This window comes from Paroedura picta, chromosome 11, assembly GCF_049243985.1.
Source record: "Paroedura picta isolate Pp20150507F chromosome 11, Ppicta_v3.0, whole genome shotgun sequence".
Taxonomy (NCBI): Eukaryota; Metazoa; Chordata; class Lepidosauria; order Squamata; family Gekkonidae; genus Paroedura; species Paroedura picta.
Window position 1 is genome coordinate 14,744,831 of NC_135379.1, and position 22,235 is coordinate 14,767,065.

At 44.7% G+C, this 22,235-nt stretch overlaps 1 protein-coding gene across 1 annotated transcript in view; it reads right to left on the bottom strand.

Moving 5' to 3' along the window:
• Nucleotides 1-4,698: 4,698 nt before the first annotated feature.
• The window catches only part of GPR158 (G protein-coupled receptor 158), a 118,129-nt gene continuing 100,592 nt past the window's right edge, over nt 4,699-22,235 (bottom strand). Inside the window, exons 8-11 of the mRNA XM_077303043.1 lie at nt 15,610-15,748; nt 13,897-14,002; nt 12,713-12,859; nt 4,699-11,340 (exon numbers count right to left, since the gene is read on the bottom strand). Coding sequence (XP_077159158.1) covers nt 9,868-11,340; nt 12,713-12,859; nt 13,897-14,002; nt 15,610-15,748 — 1,865 coding nt within the window. The 3' untranslated portion in view covers nt 4,699-9,867. The remainder of the gene's footprint in view (nt 11,341-12,712; nt 12,860-13,896; nt 14,003-15,609; nt 15,749-22,235) is intronic.

A 22,235-nucleotide genomic window follows, 5' to 3' on the forward strand; every position in this document is an offset into this window, starting at 1 on the left:
CTATTTTCAGTTTAAAAAAGCTCATAACAATTGTCACCCGTTTGACTTTTTTTGTCCTGCAGTACAAGTGGTCATAACTATTAAGAGGACCCCAAGATCCCTGAATTAAAGGTTAGCAACAAAAATAAATTCTCAAAGTGAGTTCATTTTAGTCTTGATTCAGGGCTATGAGGGTGGGGGGGGGGACAGTGAAGAAAAGTAAAAAAGAATAGGGATACAGAAGAGAGGGGGCCAAGATGGCTTACAGGACGACGAGTCAATTTCAATCTCGATCCCCCATATTTGGAGCTCACCTGGATCGCCTGCAACATTGTGGACTGCCGCTTTCTCTTCAGCCAACTTAAGTGGCTCTTGGAAGATGGTTCATGTCCAGAAAGAAATTTGCTGGAAACACAGAAAACCCGTACGGCGAGCTGTTTTCATAGAAATGTGTTTTATTGCAGAGAAGTTATATTATTTACATGCTGTGATACATTACAACATAACTCTATCAAATAGTTCATGGTGGATGCTGTTGGTTGCCAGATAATTTTTTTTTCAGAAGAACCACAGAATAAAGTGAACAGACATACAGCTTTATATTATACTCTACAACTCGTCGGTAGCTAAAATGTTCAAAGTCAAAAGGCAGTGTTTTCTCAGGCCTACCTGTCGTCAGACGCATGCAACAACCTAAGGAGAGCAGCAAATATAAAAATCAGTGTCTTCCCCTCCCCCCCAGTTCCATAATGCCACCAAAGCTGACAAATGGGTAAATAACTTTTTAAAAATGTTTTAAAGCATGTAATTCTTGCATAAAATATACAGATCTAATAAGATTGGCATAAATCTATGTCTTCATAAACCATGGCTTCAGAACAAAGGAGAAATACAGCCTGCTCATGCATTTGGGGTAAGACAACCTAGCAAATGTTTGGTGAGCATAGAAAATCATTCGTTATCTGTCTTCTACACAGATCTGCTAGAAAAGGCCGGGATTCTAGAATTGCATTTCTGAGCAGAACATAAACTGAACCTCCAGAATAGGACAACAAAGCTATCTAGCTAATAGATGCTGGTGAGGATGAATTTATGGAACGTAAACTAAGCTAACTTGGGTTGCCATGACATAGTAGGTCTAAAATGTTTGTCGCAATGTACAGTATTAATAAAATCCAGTGGTGTTTGGCTTTCCTTTATTTTCTAAGGTGCTGAAGGAATTGTTAATTACTAACAGCTGCATCACAAATGTTAGTAGCTGCATGAACATGGGAAATAGTATATGATTTTACAAACCGATTGCTGTTTCTAACAGGCTTACAGTACACACTGTGAGTGAGCCTAGGTAACATTAATAGACTACCTTTTTTTGTTAAAGTGACATGAAAACATTCAAGGTATCAAAAAGTAAATATACACATCAAGGCCTGTTCCTCACTTACTATGAAAGCTCACCTCTAAACAAAGCCAAGGTGAATCGTCTGAGAAGTTTGCCTTCTTGCTTCGGGCCAGATATTGTATTGTAAAGGATTCAATGCTAATTTGTCCAACTTCTTTTCAGGGTCACAAATTCAGATTTTCATGGAAACAGATACACTACCCCAGTGTTACTCATTGGCTTCAATTTCATGTTCAGGTACTAGATCAGTATTGTTGTGCTGAGGGCAACAGGCCCTCCTGAGCAAGCCTTCCTCTAAATCATCTTGAATCTGCCTCTAACAGTACAAAATCTTCATCTCTCGTCAACACGGCCCAGAAGACTGGACTGAAGTTAGATGAACTGGTAAGGAAAGGATGGAGAAAGAATGTAGGGATGTATCTTTTAAAATGGTTCATCTATTTCAGTTCTAAGAAATGAGTCTGGATGAGCTCTGTGACAGACAGCACTTTTAAAAACTTAGATGTGCTGTATAAATACAGACCGTCCCGAGGACTTGGTCAAGAGGGGTGGTACAAAACTAGAAAAATAAAATAAAGAATTGTGAAGGGTTAATTCAGTACAGAGCCAAAGGGCCTTGAGTGACAGGCTGTTTCAAGATTGGTTAGCATCAGATCAGCAGGGAAAGGCTTCTGAGTTTGGACACTGAGGAGAATTCAGTCTGCTTTCAGTCCTGACTGAGATCAGTTTAACACAGACAAGAGAACTGGGGGAAAGTTGACATGGAGGAGTGGTTAGAAGACAGCAACTTGCATTCGAGCCACAGAAAGGGGACAGATCTTCTAGCAAAAGACTTTCCCTACCCAGTTAAACAGGGAGTTTGCTCTGAAGAGTGTAGAAATCTCTGATCTGGTTATAAACTGCTTTTGGAGACCTTAAGAGACAGTTAAGAACTCAAGTTGAGTATCGGCGGTTTAAAAAAAAGGGAAACAGTACTGAAAAGAGTGTACCAGCCTTCTGGAAACCATAAGTCAGAGAATACTCAAAGAAGTTTGGGAAAACAATGGAACAAAAGCCTCTCAAAATAAACATTTAAGTCACTGTGAAAAGCTTAAGAAACTCTTATTAGCATGAAACGTAAGAACTAAAGTCTGTGCATGTACTGGTTTTACTGCAGAAATTTCAGCCCTGATTTCACCTGATCTTTCCCCTCTACGTTAAATAACGTATTTTGTTATTTTTGATTTTCAAAACATCTTGAGTGCAATTATAGTGTGCTCCCTCAGGTTCTTGGGCTGAGCCAGCAGCCAAAACTTTGTACAATGACAAGGTGAGACAGCCAGAATTCTTCAGCAAAGAAGAAAACACATTACTAGGGCTGTTTAGTCAGTAAAGAAAAACAGGGAAAACTTGCCTGTGAGGGAGGGAATTGGACAGAGTCATCATAAGATTCCTAAGGCTCACACTGGTGATGGGCAATGTTGGAAATGTTCCTTAATTCTTAACATGGCTTTTCAATAGGCACAGTAATACTGAGCCAGCTATATTCTGCTCTCCTTTCACAGAGTTCAAGCTAACTGCTGCCGTAAGCCGAGTTACCCCCTTAAAAATGCATTGACCTCAGTGGCCTTAGAAGAGTGGAACTCTGCTTAGGATGGCCCTTGAAATTCTTAAGAAACAAGCGCTTTCCTTTCATTTCTACACACATTGGTCATTACTTCTCTGCTACTAAAAGTCATTGGGTTGGATCCTATGAGCTTTCCACTTGTGGAAGGGGACTCTGCAGTAGCTCCTACCTCTCCCCCTCCAAAAACTGAGGTTGGGGGGTCAGGCATCAAAGCGACCCATAACAAAGAGCTTACCTCACTCTTGCCTAAGCGGAAAGGTTCTACGTTCCAGCCTGTATTGTGCAAATTTAATGTAATGGGGTTGGATTCAGGAACTGGCTAGCAGATGGTCTTGTGGATGCAAATCTTTACCGCATTCCTCTTCCTGTAGCAGTCCTTTCTGCTGGGAATAAGAGTTACGTGGGCCAGAGGGCTGCCCTGAGGAGGTGGAAAGAAACTCCCCCTATTCAAGAGGAGTAAAGATGGCAACTAACTGCATTCAACCCATGCATCGATGTACACGTAAAGGCATATATGAAGTTCATAGCTCAGCTGGAGGGATGGGCCCATCCACCAGCACATTATTTTCTCCCCCTCTTCTCAGCCGGAGAGCTCCCCGCACCCATCAAATACAGCCTAGCATTCCCCATTTATTTCTTCATGTGGATTTCTTCAGCAGCTGGACTGCAATTCTAATATGTCTATATTTTAAAACTCTCTGAACGATTAAATATGCTCTATTTTATATTTGCATTTATAGATATATAGATATATATATTTGTTCTAATTTAAGAAAAATACATTGTGTTTTTTTTCAAGAAAAGGCTTCTGAGAGACTTCAGACAAAATACACACGTTTTTGAAGGTAAGTACAGTTCAGTTCCTCGCCCACCCAATTTTCTCCTTGGCCTTTGATGTCGCAATAGGAGCCTTTTGTGCGTGGAGCCATAGCTCCGAATGTACAAATCTGCAAAGAAACCCACTAAGGGCGGGGGGGGGGGGAGGAATACAAAAGGGCAGATCCAGAAACTTATCGCCTGCAACATGGAAAGATACTGGAAACCAGAAAGAGCGGGTTATTGTTCTTCACACATAGATGTAGGTACAGATCCACGGTGGTTGCATGCACATGTGGTTGTTCAACACAATCCCCACTACCCTCATACTATAGAAGGTAACCATTCCGATTCATTTCTTGAGGCATATCTTCATGTTGCCCTGGGTTTTCTGTACCGATTAGCCGTCACATGCAATTTTACAGATCAGGGCCCACCATTGGGAAGTCACAAGAAATGGGTATTTCCTAGCGATCTACTCTAGGAAGGATGGGCAAACAAGTCAAATGTTTCATGTTAAATCATTATTTCCTGTGCAAAACAGTAACCACCTCCCCCCCCCCAATTTTTTCCCTTGGAATTTTCAAAGCCACCACAACGAAATGACAAATAACTAAGGTGCCTGTTAAACACGCACCCCTCTTTTCCAGCAGTATTAAACTCCCGCAGACTTGACTGCCCTTGCCAGAGGATGAGGGCTCTGATTCATGTGACTCAGAGCGGTCTGTAGCAGTGAATAATGAAGCTGGGCCTGCAATCGGGCAGCTGGACCTAGCAAGCCACTTTCACTTCTGAAGCCCTAGTGCAGGGGTAGTCAAACTGCGGCCCTCCAGATGTCCATGGACTACAATTCCAGAATTGTAGTCCATGGACATCTGGAGGGCCGCAGTTTGACTACCCCTGCCCTAGTGCACGAACAGAGCTTCCGTGGTCCAAAGGGCTTCCTCATTCATTTCCAGAAAGGGCTCTTAATCTGTGTGCACATCCCTTGGCGTACGTGACCACCTCCCTCTACCTGAAGACATCCCAGGTGTTAGATTGGGAAGCCAGAGCACAACGGCAGCAGTATTGGCCACCTACTCTCCCAGGGAGGTGGACTGCAACCGAGGGCTTGACCCACATGGCGCTTAAATGCCATCTGATTGTTGTTCGCAGCCCTTATGGTCCCCCAAGCTCATCTTCTTGTCCTGGCGGAGCTTTATTCATGCGTACGTCAACGGCACGGCTGGCTTCCTCAGCGTCACTACGCCATGCGAACACAACAATAAGCAAGCGCAGAAATCTTTGCCAGAGTGGTGCATAGTTTATACTTAGGATTAGTCTAAATATCTGTCACTGTGGTTAGCTGTGGCGTGAAAGCATTTCTAGTGGGTTGAGGTCATTTTTTTTTTCTTAAAAAAAAACGGGCAAAATCTTTGTTCAGCTTGAAGTTAGCTGGATTGCTTTGGGCAAAGTCTCTCTCTCTCTCTCTCTCTCTCTCCACCTGACTTCTATAGATGTAAAACTGAGTTTGATAATATTTGGACCTTCTTTTACATGGTTCCCAGGTAGTGTTGCCAGCGCTGGCTCGGGGAATACCTGGAGATTTGGGGAGTGAAGTCGGAGGATGGCAAGGTTCGGGAGAGACCTCGATGGGGTCTAACCTCCCAGAGTTCACCTTCCTTAAGTGGCTATTTTCTGTCTGCCGGAGATCAGTTGTAATCCCAAGAAACCTCCAGCCACTACCTGGAGGCTGGCAACCCTATTCCCAGGCAGTTTCCCATTCAGGTAGCGTTGTAGACCAGCCCCACTCAGCTTCCGCAGAAGAACTGCATCATATGCTTTCAGACTGATCACCAAGCCTCCCTTATTGAGTACAGGTTCCATAGGAGGACTGAAAGCCAGTGTCATTGTCTACTCTGAGCAGGACAGCCGACTCCTGGCCTGTAAACCATGGCTGATGCTTTGAAGTCAGCATTACAGAAGACATGGATCTGCCTCCCCATGTCTTTCTTCTCCTCTTCCTTGTAAAACCTAACATGAGAATGCCACGGTACTGTGCTATGTTTATGGTTATCATTCTGGAAGTTGGGCTGGGAGGTCTCTAGAAAAGGCACTTGCCCTGACCACAGAGATCTGTGACCCTGGGGGAAAATATAACTTTCATATGTTATGACAGCTCTAGTTCCCAATGGAATGTGCTCCTGTGAGGGGCAACCAATGCAAAGAAATAGGGCAGAGAATTACCGAGCGTGGTTTGCCCATTCTGCATTATACTTCTGTCCTGCATACGGTGGCATTCAAACTGGAATCTGGAATAAAGATCTTATCTGACTCTAGTGTTTTTTTAAAGGCCTCTATGCATTTCCCCCCCTCCTGTCTAGGATTCAGATCTCAATTGATTTAACCCTTTAGATTATTCACAAAGTTCCTGCCAACATTTCCAGGGAAAACAGGGCCTATAAAAGTGGTATCAGAGGCAGATATTCAGTGGATGAATTTCGCTCCTCTGCTCATTTCTAGCTAGTGCATCCTTCCCAGCTAGCTCAGGATCCAGAGTCAGTGGGTGGAAGTTCAACTGGTGGTGTTTCCCATATTCTCCTGGCCCTGCCCGCAAATCTTCAGGTGTTTCTCAAGCCACTGGCACAGGGAACAGGAAAAAAGGTAACAAAAAGTCAACATGAGAAAACAAGTCAGGAACCCAAAGGTTAAGCAACAAATATATCTTAAAATTAAAATACAAATATGTATTATCTGCACCGAAAGCAGATTCAACACAACATTATAACATATGAATCACACATGTTGCACCTGCAGTCTCCATGGTTGCACATGGTGTGGCGGAGACCAAACATGTTTCAACCCGGAGTGGTTTGCCAATGCTTATCCATGGTTTCTCTATATACTTGTGAAACAGCCTGGGAGGTGGAATGTGTTTGGCTGTCCCTGATTGGTCCTGCCTCTGCAGCTCCCGCCCTCCGTTCCTGCACTCTAGCCTCATTGCTCTCAGAACCGCCTCAGTGCCTGGAGCCAGCAGCAGGTAAGGGGAGAGGGCCCTGGGCAAAGGGCCATGGTGGAGGGCCTGCTAATGAGGGCCTCCAGCCTGCTAAGAAGAAGAAGAAGAAGAAGAAGAAGAAGAAGAAGAAGAAGAAGAAGAGTTGGTTCTTATATGCCGCTTTTCCCTACCCGAAGGAGGCTCAAAGCAGCTTACAATCGCCTTCCCATTCCTCTCCCCACAACAGACACCCCGTGGGGTGGGTGAGGCTGAGAGAGCCCTGATATCACTGCTCGGTCAGAACAGTTTTATCAGTGCCGTGGCAAGCCCAAGGTCACCCAGCTGGCTGCATGTGAGGGAGTGCAGAATCGAACCCGGCATGCCAGATTAGAAGTCCGCACTCCTAACCACTACACCAAACTGGCTAAGCAGGGCCTGCTAATAACGGCTTCCCAGCCTGCTGACTGCTTGCTAAAGAGCTCTGTCCCGGGCCTGCTAACGAGCTGCCCAGCCCCTGGCCACCCCACTTGATCTGGCTGTGAGCTGTGGCCTAAAGCCACCTTAAGCTGCCTGGCTGGGGCCAGAGGAGGGGACCCTTTCAAGACCCGTTCTTAGGAATGGGCTTTGAAGCTAGTTATACAATAATTACATATGGTTGGGAGCTCCATGTTTCAGGATTCTTATGCCACCAGCCAGGTCTTACTATTATACTGTTTCACTATATGTGTGCATATCGTTTCTTTGACAACTAATGAAGACCCTCTGGGTTAAAACACATTTGGTCTATGGTCATACCATGTGCAACCATTGAGAGCCAGTGTGGTGGAGTGGTTAAGAGCAGTGGCTTCTAATCTGGTGAGCCAGGTTTGATTTCCCACTTCTACACATGCAGCCAGCTGGGTGACCGTGGGCTGGTCACAATCCTGTTAGATATGCTCCATGAGAACAGCTTTATCAGAGCTCTCAGCCCCACCTCCCTCACAGGGTGTCTGCTGTGAGGAGAAGAAGGGAAGGCCATTGTAAGCCATTTTGAGACTCCTTTGGGAAGTGAAAAGTGGGGTACAAAATCCAACTCTTCTTCTTCTGTACATGCAACATTGCACAGTCTACGATTCCTGTGTTTTAATGTTGTTTTTCACCTGCTTTATATGCGCTTAATGATTGTATTGTCATCTTTGTTGCTCACCCCTCGCATTCCTTACTTGGAAAAGGAGACAAGGAGATATTACAAAGCCAGAATTTAGGAAACAGGCCTTGCACACCTGTGCTACAGGTGTCTCTTCACACCCTCATTCCACACCGTCTAGAGGAGAACTGGGGCTCTGCTTTCCATGGGAGAGAAAGAAGAGCCAGTCTGGAAGCCCATTTCAAGGTCACATTCACTTTTCATCAGAGGGGCTGTTGATCTCACCGTGGGGCAGCAGTGGTGGTGACGTTGGGGAGACAGGAGAGACCCTAATGCTTTAGCCAACATTAAAAGTGCTATAAAATGATTAGTATTAAAGACTACAAAAATGATTTGCAGGTTAAGGCTGCAATGCTATGTGCACTTTTGAAGGGAGTAAGCCCCACTGAACTCAGCAGGGCCTACTCCTGAGTAGAGGTGCTTGAAGCCTAGCTGATACAAGGATGCTAATAAGCGATCGAAAATATGGGAATTGTCTTGCTTCATTTCCCCCCCTGCTGTTCTCTTCTCATCTTAACGGGTACTGGTGAGAACAGGAAGGATTCATAAGATCTCCTCTTCTCAGCCGTACGGCCTTTGAAATGTAGCCGTATGATGAAAAAGGCCTGCCAAGTATAATCTTTCTTTTGAAAAACGAATCCTGAGAACATTCCAGACGAGAGATTCGCACTCATCCGAATACATTTTCTAGCCTTCCACCTTTTCCACCGGGCTCTCTATGAAATACCGCGCAAGATACAGATAAGAAACGATAAAAACAATATTTCCGGAAGGATAAATAATATTTGACAGTTCTCTCTTCTACCAAAAAAAGAAAGAAAGAAAAAGAAAGAAAGAAAAAAGAGGTACGTTTTTGAACAGCGCTTAGTTTTTAAACAGTATAAAAAAAATAAATATTATTATTATTATTATTATTATCCCAGGGTGTGTCTCAATATAAAGTGACTTGGTTCCTGCTAGTAAAGAAGTCTATGAGCGCAAATGGACAAGTGCAAATGTGAAACTTACCTCGTATAAAACCCCTGAATCATACATCATCGACTCATCAATGGACACAGCAGAGTAAAGGAGCAAGCCCACGACATAAACTAACAAAGTATGAAAGTGGGAGGGGGGGAGGGACAACCCTTAAAACAAACAAAGGTCTACAGCAGTTACTGCAAACTGCAGTGTTAGAATATCTGCCGATTGCATAAATGTGTTGTGTCCCTGTCAAAGTTATTTTTGCAAACATTGACGCAAACGGCACACATTGGAAGGGGAAAAACCCAGAGCAATGAAAAAATAGAACTGGGGTGGGGGGATTAAGTGAGCAGGACTATCAAGGGCAGATCGGAGGGCAGGAGACAAGTTGTCTTTTAGTGTCTTGTTTAGCGACAGCCAATTTCTCTCATCATGTTCAGAGACATCCATTTCCTTTCATCCCCCCCACCCCCCCCCACCCCCCCACCCCCGGCATCATTTCTGCTGATTCAAGGCCTATTAACTCCATTAGATTTTATGACATACAACAAATTCATACTCATGTCGAGCCAATGTAGTTCCTTTAGGAATAATTCCATTTGATTTTATGTCCTGTTTGTGTCCTATTTACCAATCCCACTCATCTTACAACAACAACAAAAAAAGAGGAAATAAATTATTTCTAAAAGCATGTTTTCATTCATTTGGAATGTAAACTCTTTACGGACAAAGAAGGGCCATTGGCGCCTCATGTCCTAGATCCCACCGATAACACTGTTGGCACTCATCAAATAAACACACACAGAAGAGTAATTGTAGTTCCTATGTACTCAAGGGGCTCATCACCTTGGTTCAGTGATGCTCTTTTGGAGTTTGTAGAACCTTCTGGCTTTCTCCTGTTACTGGCCCTTAACCCTTCTGCTCTTGTCCCTCTCTAAGCCCTCTTATTTCTGCTGTGCTGCTGTTTTATTTGAATTTAAACCGGTTGCGTTCGATAAAGCTATACTTCTTTCTGCTTTCAGAAGTTCCGGCGTCTCGTACTCCCAAGGACAGACGGCCACACGAGATGTTAAAGGCGGCTGAGAGTTACTAGTTGCCGATTTACTGGAATCCGAGGGAAGCACGTTCCCTTTTGGAGAGGAAGGGGCGTTTTTGGCCGAATCCCTCAGTTTATTGATAGAATCTTTTTCTGTGGGTTGTGCTGTAGCTTTCGGGGGCAGTTCCTTGGGCTCTCCAGCACAAACCTTGGCTGCAAAATGTAAATTAGCCGTCTCACCTTTGACCCCAAGAGCTCCCTGAGCCTTGGCGCTCAAATGTTTGTTCTCGTCTTCTGCCCCATGTTCCTCTTGGCTCTCCCAAGGGCATACATCGCGTCTATCTGTGCTCTTTTGGTTGGAAGGCAGATGCCCTTCCACAGTCTTCTGATGCGTTTTGCCCTTTGGCTGGGAAGGATGAGGTTTCTCTAATTCAGATGAAGCGATGGAAACATGCTTTTGAACTTTCGACTCAGAAAGAGCAGCGCCCGGGTAATGGTCGTACATTTCCCAAGGACAAACTTCTTCTATATCAACACCATCCTTGGACAGCATCTTAGTTGCACCCACATCAGAATTTTCAGCCCCCTGATTGGCCCTTTGATGCTTCATTATTCCAGATTTATGAGTCTTCTTTGACTCCTCTGGATGGGAGGAGTTTTTCCGGTGTGAATCTTTATGCTCGCTTTTCTCAGTGCTCGAGTGTTTTTTGTCCCCATCCTTGCCCTTCGGTTGAGACTTGTGGGATTTGCCACTTTCTTCATTTTGCGCTTTCCCCGTTAACCCCAGTGTTTTCTCCTTGGCGTTGGCAATAACGCTGAGAGATTTCTGCAGCACAGACGTTCTTGGGTGAAGCGGCTTCTTATCTGCACTTAAGTTGTGGGCGCTCACCGATTTGCAAACCAAAGGGACATTCTCGGTGGACACGGCTTCCACTTTTTCTGGTGCTTTTTTGGCTGCTTTTTTCCCAGGAAGGGAGTCCGTCAAAGAATTCTCTGCTGCCGTTATGACTTCCACGCTTTCTGTGGTTAAGCTGTTCAGTTCTTCTGCAGGATCTCGAACGTGGTCGTAAGTGCTGTGAGACTTTTTCAGGGAGAAGACTCTGTTTCTCAAAGAGTCCTCCTTTGGTTTGATGTGACCTGTGGAATCCGGTGGGTTTTTTCTTGCCAGAGCAGTACATTTTGTGACGCCGTGTTCCACGAGGTCCTTTTCCTCCCGCGAGCACTGTCTGCTGACCGTCTCGGGGATTTCTGTGATTCTGCGCATGATCGAGCGACCCAAGCCCTTTTTCGAGCACCTCTTCTTCTGCAGGTGAGGATTGTTGGTGATCATTTTCTTCCTCTTGTAAATTTCCAGCTGTGCGTACAACTTCTTCAATTCATCCTGCAAAAACAGCAAACAGCAAAACTAGTATGGATTGTGCACCTCGTATCCAAGCTGGTGAGCTGCAGTTCTTAGGCCCTTGGGGTTTGGGTGTGGAAATCCCAAATCCAAAAACCGGCTCAGTTTTCAGTCTCAGTGAACCACTTTAGACAGGTCAAAATCCCTCCAGGCCAACATTTGGCCAGCATTTGTGTGGTCCTTTCTGGCTTAATAGCACAGGCAGCAGAGGGAAGCTGAAGTCAGTAGAAATTGGACCAGCCCCTTCCCTTCCTGCTCTTTGTCTGCACCTTCTGCTCAGCTACTTCCCTTCCCATGAAGGAAAAGCTACAGTGATTTTACCCCTCTCCTGGATTTTGAAAAGACAAACATCAGGCAAAAAAAGTGGCAAGCAGCTCCTCCCCCTTCCCGGATGCCCCTTCTAATTTCAGCCTGCCATGGCTGCTTTTCATTTTTAAAATAACCGGGGGGAAAGAACCATGGAGCTACCTCTCTCTTGTAGGTGACTCTCCTTAAAGAGGATTGCTGTGAAGCTAAAATACCATTTGGAGCTCCTTGGAGGGAAAGCAAAAGGTCTCTGCTATACATTTAATAAAACAAATGAAAGGCCTTAGAGGCACGTTAGGAAAGGTTCCCTTGAAATTGTTTAGCATTGTACACCCATTGGATAATGCCCTTTCCATGTGCTTTTGCAGCTGGGTTTTCCTATGCGGAACAGGAAATCTACTTCTAAAGTGCATTGAAAGTGCATTATCCAATGAGTGCAGAATGAAAATTATGTATTGATTATTAACATTTTACCCCCACACGTTCTCCAGGGGCCTCAGGGCAACAGGCATGTTTCTTACACTTCTCCTAGGGTTGTCGACACAGGTTGGGATATTCCTGGAGCTTTTGGGGAAGGGCTTCTGGAGGGCAGAGTTGAAGGAGGGGATGTGGATCTCCGTGGGGATGTGATGCATTAGAGCTGCCTTTCTCAACTTTTTGAGGGTTGAGAACCCCCTGAAACATTCTTCCGGCTTCGAGAAAGCCCAGAAGTGGCCCAATCATGCAGAATGTGGTTGGGAAGCAGAGCTTTGTACACACCCACCCGGGGCCACTCCTCTTCCCACCCCCTCCAGGACCATCATCAGCCATTTTGGGAGGGGAGGGCAGGTTGGCACAATTGATGGCCTACTGGAACTCTCCTGAAATAAACAACCAAAACTTTTCCCACTTACATTACACTGATCTGCCCTCCCCCCGCCATATAATTGTTTATATTAGGACAAAATTAGCCACCATTTAAATGCTGGGTTGCTTTTGTTTTCGTTTCTAATTGAAGATGTGGCATGAAGCATTAACATCCCAATGGAATGAGACTTCTTGCATGTACCCTGATATCTTCTGGATCCAAGCTATGCTCGCTCCAAGCTGAATTGATACTGCTGTTCAAATAAGATCCAGATCTGCCCAAGTCAAGCTCGTCTTCATAAGCCTCGGTAGCTATATCGTCCCGTGGATTATTGCTCGAATGGGAAAACTGCGGAAATAACAGAAAACACTGAACCAAATTTTGCATCCCACTTATATGACCTGAAAAAAATATTTTCAAATTCTATAAACAAAAAAATACATATAGTTATGCTTCCTTCAAGTTTCTTAAAAACATGTGCCCATTTCTTTCACTGCTTCTTAATTGAACGAAGAATAACTTCTGCACAATTACACTGATGTCTCTGAGGAGCAGCCTGCAAATTATGGGATACCCATGACTTGATTTCCTAATGCTTTCATTTTTATTTTGAGTTAGGAGCAGCCATGGGCAGGATGAAGAGATATTTAATGATTTCTACCTATGACATTGGCTATGCCTCAATCTCCCTCTGAGGACACCTCCACTCCCCCTGTGGGCTCACAGACACTGTAGGGACATAAGGAGAAGTGTTGAATGCCCCCCCCCCAGCACCCCTGTTTTGAAAGGGTACAGAGGAGAGCGAAGAGGATGATCTGGGGCCAAGGGACCAAGCCCTGTGAAGATAGGTTGAGGGACTTGTAAATATTCAGCCTGGAGGAAAGGAGGTTGAAAGGGGACATGATAGCCCTCTTTAAGTATTTGAAAGGTTGTCACTTGGAGGAGGGCAGGATGCTGTTCCCGTTGGCTGCAGAGGAGAGGACACGCAGTAATGGGTTTAAACTACAAGTACAACGATATAGGCTTGATATCAGGAAAAGAATTTTCACAGTCAGAGTAGTTCAGCAGTGGAATAGGCTGCCTAAGGAGGTGGTGAGCTCCCCCTCACTGGCAGTCTTCAAGCAAAGGTTGGATACACACTTTTCTGGGATGCTTTAGGATGCTTAGGGCTGATCCTGCGTTGAGCAGGGGGTTGGACTAGATGGCCTGTATGGCCCCTTCCAACTCTATGATTCTATGTTTCTATGATTCTATGATCCTCTTGACAGTAGATGGCTGCTCTAAGCACAAATACGAAATGTTGAGAGGACCAATCGCAAATGCCCAGCATAACATCAGGTTGGCCCCTGAGGTCTGACAACATAAAGGTGTAAAAGGAAGAATACCTTTGGGATCAGAAGTAACCCAACAGTCACTGTCACAGTCAAATGTGTGTGTGCAAAAAAGAGCATGAGTGTCCAATCAGGCTGAAGTTTTGAGGCGAGGCTGAACCTGAAATTAGAATTCGCAGGGTTGGCAAATGCACCTTCCTCCGCTTTCCTCCCCCACACGAAATGTCAGATTCTCAATATTCCTGACAACATTTATAGAAGCGAAATCCAAAGACAAAAACGTTGGCCTTGAATGCCGTTCCTAATTGTCTCATGCCCCCTCAACACGTATATTTACACGCCTGCAGGCAAACTGTCTGCATGTGGGAGTGCTAATAGATACCTGCACATGCATCTCATTGTGTGTGCAAAGTTTGGGCCAACAATGAAATGAATGGGGGACACGTGCTTGGCAGGAGAAGGTTTGTGTACATATCAGAAGATGTTGTTTTGGAAGAGCCACGAATGGGCTTCTTGAAATTCTTGGAAAGATAGAAAGTATATCGGGATGCCACTGATAATGGCAGCTGGGTGTTGAATTCTTCTCGCCTCCTCCTTAATTTCTAATGCCATTTGCCTATGCCCTGGCACAGGGGGAGTCAACCTGTGGTCCTTCAGATGTCCATGGACTACAATTCCCATGAGCCCCTGCCAGCATTTTCTGGCAAGGGCTCATGGGAATTGTAATCCATGGACATCTGGAGGACCACAGGTTGACTACCCCTGCCCTGGCATATTACAGTGTGCATCTCTCCATCCCTGCACCCTCTAGTTTAAAGCCCTTCTTTGCTTAGAACTCACCCTGTTGGAGGACCTCCTCTCCATGTGTCTGAACATCACCACCTGCTAGAAGTACCTTCTTTTGAAGAGGCACGTTTAACTTTTACAAGATCCCTGGCTTTCTTGTTAGTTGGCCATCCATTTGGAGGGTCTGCCCAGAGAGATATGCAAAGTAATCTTTCTAGAAAACTTCAGAAAGCAGGTCTTGTTCAACAGACCTTTAGCACCTGGTTTATTCTCTTGTTTGGATGGTTGCACCCTGACAATGTTATTTATTCTTGGGCTCTGAAGACCACGAGGAATGCTTAGGGATCCTTCTCAGGGTTGGATCTCTTGGTTTTCATGAGGGCTGTTTGCAGAAACTTTTGCATATTTGGTTCTCTTGTTCCGAGTTGTTTCACTCATTTTTGTGATTTCTATTTTTGTAATCTGCTTTCAATAACAGCAAAATACAAGGTGTACATTTTAAAACAGGGATAGTCAAAGTGCAGCTCTCCAGATGTCCATGGACCACAATTCCCATGAGCCCCTGCCAGCATTCGCTGGCAGGGACTCATGGGAATTGTAGTCCATGGACATCTGGAGGGCCGCAGTTTGAATAACTCAAATTAAATGCAATTAAATGCAAACCGAGTAAACTTTGGCCAGTCATAGCCTAATCTGACTCTTGGGTCAACAGAAATCTAAAGTCAGGACAACTTCCTGTATCCCCCCCCTGCCCCACCAACCCAGGAGAAACATTTTTTAAAAAGACAGGTACTTCATACAGACCTCAAACTGATCCAAAGGAACATATATTAAATATGCAACTTCTTCCAAGGAAACAGAATAGTGGGACAAATGTCATGGGCGAAATAAAAATGTATTGCTGGTTTCTAGAGATACAGGAACAATAACTGCCCAGACATTTTGCCAATTAAGTTTTAGCGCCCCCAACAGGTCACTTGCCTAAGTGCATGGAACACGGCCGAGATAATGAGCTCGTTGTGCACTGCGACAGCCAGATAACGGGGCTCGTGGAATGCCGAGGGCACCGTCCGCACTGCATAGCAGAGATAAATGCCCCACAGGAGGAATAAAAACTCAGCTGCAGGAAGAGCAAAAAGAAATATTTGGAAATGAGTTTTAATGGGTAAAAAAAAAAAAAGGAGAAACAAAATGATGCTCTGTTTTATCGGTACATGTACATCGATATATGTAAATCCAGAATTCATCATCGGATTTACGCACATATTCATACGCCGTCAGGTACTACAATTAAATATAGATTGCACTTTTCATACTGGCATTGCAATCTAGATCAGGGATTTCCAACCAGGGCCCATTCCGCACACATGGGATAATGCACTTTCAATGTGCTTTGGCAGCTGGATTTTCCTGTGCAGAACAGGAAAATCTACTTCGAAAGTGGATTGAAAGTGCATTATCTACTGTGTGCAGAATAGGCCCAGGGGTCTGCAGACCACTGCAGGTCCACAGGAGCTCCAGAGGGAGTTTGTGGCCTTTCCCCTCCCACCTTAATGGACTCTGCTGAAAGCTAGGGAACCAACTGCTTCCACTGCTCCCCCTCCTGAGCATGAGTGAGTTCTCTCATGGTCCCTGTGTCTGGGAGGGGGCTTCAACATGATTGCAGTGAAAATTTTAGCTCAGTAGTACAACCAAAGAAAATGAAAAGACTGAATCTGCTGCAGCTGCCACTTTTTATCACAAGAAGACAAGAGACTATTGTCTCCTTCCAGTAGCATTGAGATGCTGACCTGCAAGATGGTTTAGGCTGTATTAGGAAAGTATTCACACTCCGACAAAAGGGTTGGGGGTGAGAGTTAAAATAAAAAGCAAGATCAGCATCATTCCGCCACTGGAATTTGTTCTGGTGAATGAGCTACAGATGCTTCCATTCGTATGAAAGAAAAGAAATAACACATGTGTTTGCGTGCATGCATAAGCAAACACTGAGTGCTGCGTTGCACACTAGAAATTCACAACCAGCCCCAAAAGCTCAATTTGAACTCACTTCCTGGTGAGTATACACTGTTTATTCTGACAGGAACTTCCGTAGGCAGCAGCCAATTCTACCACATCCGTTTCAAAGGTTAGTCCAGGCTTTCCCAATCAGGATTTTGTGAGTTCCTTGGAGTTTCTCGACCGCCCTGAAAGGGTTTCCCAAATGGGGCGGGGGGGGGGGGTGGCCAATGATGGGCCTGGAGGGGGTGAGAAGGGGAGGGGCCCCAGGTGGGCGTGTCCACAGCGATACTTCCCAACCATATTCTGCCTGATTGCACCACTTCTTAAAGCCTGAAGAATGTTTCGGGGGTTTCTCAATGGTAAAAAACTGGAGAAAGGCTGGGTTAGTCAGTGTCAATGGTCACTGGATTTTTTAAAAGTATTTCTTTTCTAGCTGCCTTTCATTATAAATCTGTTGACTTTAAAAGCACGGTTTCTCTGAAACTAGCAAGATCACAATCCTTATTAGCTATCCTAGCTGGCAGCCTAAATGTACAGCCTGTATTAGCGGCAAGCACTCCTTTAAGCCTGAAGGGGTCGGTCTGGGAATCCCTGACGAACTCCTTAAGCTGTGTTCTCAAGCATATTTGCAGTCTTGTCCTCTGAAGTGCTGCAACAAACAAACATGTCACAGAAGGCACATCCCACCCCCCAGACTGCAGATGGTTCGCTGACCCCAGCCAGCACCGGATGCTGAACTAGAACGGTAATGTTTATTACCACCATGGTGCGATGCAAACAGCTGCAGGTGCCCAGAATTACCGTATGGCACAGAAATAGCAGGCTAGGAGGATGAAGCTGGAACAGGATGGAGTTATGAGCCCTCCTGAATCCTCTTGGCTCAGCCAGGCAGTTAGAACCATCAATGAAAACCTGGGTGTCCTTCTTCACTTGGCATTGTATTGTTGTGGATTTACAATGACGGGGCAGGCCACGAGAGGTTCACCTGGCCTTGACCAGGGCTAGGGCCTTTTTGGTCCTGGCCCCAACCTGGTGGAATGAGCACCTGAAAGAGCTGAGGGCCCTGCGGGAGCTTTTTGGGTTCCTCAGGGGCTGTAAAATGGAGCTCTTCTGCCAGGTCTTTGGTTGAGGCCAGGGTGCAAGAGATCACAGGGACCCCTCCACAACCACAACCAAGAACTATTGGCATCCCTGGGGATTGGGGGCCCAAGGTGTCGATGGAGGGGGGGATGTGGGAGGCAGAGGAAGGGGTGTTATTTTTCTCGTCACTGGAGTAGATGGGGATTTGGTTTTATAGTGTTTATGTTTTATGTATTGGGGTTTTATTCTTGCTGTAACCTGCTGCAAGTCAATTCTGTGAGTGACAAGTAAGAAATCTAATAATAATAAGATAACAAGGGTGGGAAGGGTCAGTGCCTGGAGGCGCTCCCTCAAGGGGCCTCATGCATCAGGAGACAGCTGTGGCCACATGTTCACTGGGGCTTGATGACCCCCTACACCAGCTGAAAGGAGACAGATGAGGAGCATTCAAAAAGAAACACAGTTTAGATTCTGCAAGAGGAAGAATAAGGAGGAGCCAGAGGCTATCGTGCATTGGATGAAGCATCTTGAGATTTCCCTCCACAGGCTCTCTCTTGGAGGGCAGTGGATCTGCTGCCTTGTACAAGTACCTCTTTGTCTCCACCTGAGTTCTTCCACTTGCACATTTGTAAGTTCATCAAATATTGCAAAAATACCACACATCTCTGATGCTCTTTGCTCCTAAGGAAGCCCACCTAGGTAAATGTTGTCTTTGGTATGTCTCACTGTTTAGGGAAGCCTTTCTCAACTTTTTTCCAGTTGAGAAACCCTTGAAACATTCTTCAGAAACCCCCGAAGTGGCACAATTGTGAAGAATACAGTTGGGAAGCACAGCTATGTTCACACCCACCTTGGACTCCTCCCCTTCTCACCCCCTCCAGGCCCATCATTGGCCATGGGGGGGGGTCGGCATGACCATATATGGTCGTATCACCTGATAAATGTTTACAATTTTTTTTAAATATATAAAAAATTACTTAACTCCCACCCAATTGGGAAACCCTTCCAGGGTTGTCAAGAAACCCCAGGGTTTCATGAAACCCTGGTTGAGAAAGCTTGGTTTAGGGCATTGTACTTTGGCCACCTCATGAGAAGGAAGGACTCCCTGGAGAAGAGCCTAATGCTTGGAGCGATTGAGGGCAAAAGAAGAAGGAGACGACAGAGAATGAGGTGGCTGGATGGAGTCACTGAAGCAGTTGGTGCGAACTTAAATGGACTCCGGGGAATGGTAGAGGACAGGAAGACCTGGAGGATCATTGTCCATGGGGTCGCAATGGGTTGGACACGACTTCGCACCTAACAACAACAACAACAAGCATATGTAATTGTATGCAAGGGAATGTGAAGGGTAATTCTTGCTGTCATGTCCTTATATATGTCAGTTTTGTGTCGCATTGAAGAGGATATATTTGAGTCCTATGGATCTTTCCACTCATCCAGTCTATTAATAGTTTTCCCGTTTCAGTAAGAAAGGACTTCTTTTCAGCAAATTACATCCCCGGCTGTTTAAAAGTCTTCCTGCATCATGTACCCTCATCAAATTGGATCTTTCACACCCTAATGTACCTCGCCTTAAAAGATGCAATCAAATCTGACTTTAAATGTGCTTGGGGGATAGGGGGAATTTAATCAGTTTGTTGGCGAATGGAAAAGCTGCCTCTTTTGATTTCTTGCACAAATGAAGTTTCAGCTGCTATTCCTGTACAATGCCTGCCGTCAAAAAAACGGATACGAAGAAGCAGAGACGGGATACTGGATGTCTCTAAGATTTAACCTCTGGAATGATTTGCCCAAAAAGGTTAGAATCAGAATAGCGATATCACCCTTCTTGGGCTAAGATAGCGAATGATAGCTCAATGATGAATCCTAGAATAATTGTGTGGGGTTTGTAATTAATGAATTATAAGGGCAACCTAGTGAAGCAATGGCATCTGGGTTTGCTTTTCTACTTCCCAGATCTCTTTCTAGGCCAGAGGTCCCCACCGTGCAACTTGTGAAGATCTGCATTTGCAGTGCCATCAACCCCGAAAGCCAAAAATCCATCTCTGGGATAAAGCCTGTACCTCAAGGATGCTCTCATCTAACCTGTACCTCCCATGGCCACTGTTTCAAGGTGGAAAGCACCTTTCAACCACAGGTACCTCCAGGTGAGGGCCTTGCCCATTTTCCTGAGATGGCAAGGGTCGTTCAGAAGAGCCACAGGTAGCATGCCAGAGAGCAACATACGGCTCTTGTGCTACTGAGTGACATGACTGCTTTTAGACTTCTCTACACACAGAAGACAATGAGATGGGGAGGAGGTGGCACAATGGGTGGTACCACTGTAAGTGTTGTATTCTGGCTCTGAATGCTCCTCCACATAAAATTCATGCAAAACAAAAAGTAACACAAAGGAAAGGTTCTATGCAAGGTTTTCATTTTTGCTCCTCTGCTTCTATTTGCATGCAGTCTGTATTGTAGGAGGGCATTCAAAATTGGGATCACCCACCTGCAGCTTGCAGAACAGTCCAGTCTGTCACCTCAAAAATCTACCACTTCCTTGTGTTTTAGACTGAGTCTCCCTCCCTCTTTCTTTCATCCTTTCTCTGCCTTTGTTTATGTCTCCCATAGCAGATGCCCCTACCTCCTTTGTGACGCCTACATCACACTTGGAGAACAGTGCCTACAGGGCAATCTTGCAGTGGTGACTGCCAAACAGAAAGCTGAATCATTCCCTCTCCCCCACCTACCAGTCATTCTTCTCTTTCATACAGAAGCTACATTGGGTGAAGATATCTAAGGACCTTGACTTTTAGCACAAGAAAAGGAAAGGCCTTCCTTCATATGTTGTTGCTGCTACTAGAAAATCCTTCCTTCTCTGTATCCATCAGCCCAATGATATAGGGTTGCATGGCTGGCAACAACTGAGAGGTCATGGGGAAAGGGACTTAAGTTTTCAGCATTTTGCTGACACCAGGATGTCATGCCTGGCGCAACCAGGAAGTGACATCACTGTGCCAGAGTGATGTTTGTGCATTATCCAAAACTCTGCTCTGTGGTTTAACTGTTGAGACAAAGGCTAAAACATTGGCCATCACTTCTGCCTCTTGCCAAAAGTGGCAACATGGCACTGGCATGACCTTGATTTTCCCATTCTCCCCTCCCTTCCCTGCTATCACCTAGCTGAACAGTGGTAGGTAGAGTTGGCAGAGGGGGACAGTCTGGGCAAATTGCAGGCTAAGAGATCTGCAGTAGACACTCATCAGCCAAGAAACATCTATGATCTTTCTGACACTGACCAACAATTGCAGAATATTGATGAGGCAATCAAATGGTCTTCCTTTCCTTCCTCTTTCTCAAAGGCGTTTTTAAAGTATTTTTACCATTCCTTTATTAGTAGTACCAAACCGAGATCCCATTCTTCATATTTGTTCTGCCTTTATCAAAATTTGAAGCTCTGTTCCCTAAACCACCTATGTAAAGGCTGAGTACTGTATTAGTCCATTTAATTATTTTGCTGTAATTTTTCCAAAAATCTACTGATGAATGAAGAAAAAAAAGGGGGGGGATGAATATACATTTGTAAAGCTGTAATGGAAGAAACAATGCTCATCCTACAACTAACAAGTCTTCAGATTTATAATCATCATAAAAATCCACAAGTAGTCCCTGATGCTATAAAATGATGCTGTATATCTGTAGAGTGGAAGAGAAAGAAATGTCCACCAAAGCTTATTTTTGAAGATGGAGATGTATTTGAAGTGGAAGATCATTAGCATTCATTTGGAATCTTGCAAAGCTAAATGCAAGATTACAAGTATATATCTTCTAGCCAAGTCTAACATTAAAACTATTTAATTAGTAATAACAAACATATTCTGCTTGAAAAACAATTTATTATCCAAAACACCAATTATACTGCTTAAATATATCATGTAGAATTATGCCCAGGGGAGAATCAGGTTCATATAATTAACTCCAGACTAAAGCTGCAATTTGCATAGAAAATCTGCAGATGTTTCCAAAATTTGCTACATTTTTCATGTGGGCGTTGGACTGCAATTCTGATTAGAACATGAGAATGCGGGCAGTTTTAAGATAATTGTTGTCATGATGAAAATGAAAAACAGAAGTTATGCTTTTTTTAACATCAGCAAGGGGAACATCTTTGCTATGCTTTTACTGCAGCACAAATATTTGCCGAGCAGTCCTCTTCACATCAATATTGATCGACTCCCAAAGAATGTGTGTTAACTAACCTGGTCGTATTTTCTACCATCCTTTTGTGTGGAATGGCTGATTGCATGCCGTGGCACCAACCGTTTATGAAAACACCTGTCTGTTTCAAAGGCACTTTCCCAAGCAGCTTTAAGGTGGTGATGCAAAATCTATTGTTCAGCAAAAGCACATTGAAAGCTCCCTTTGGCTCATGGAACTCTTTGTACGGTTCCTTGATCCTGCCTGTTGCCTGCAAAATAGTCCACCTTCCTAAGCTACCCCTTGAAAAACATTATTCCCCTATTATATCTCCCTTGAGGTTATCAAGGACA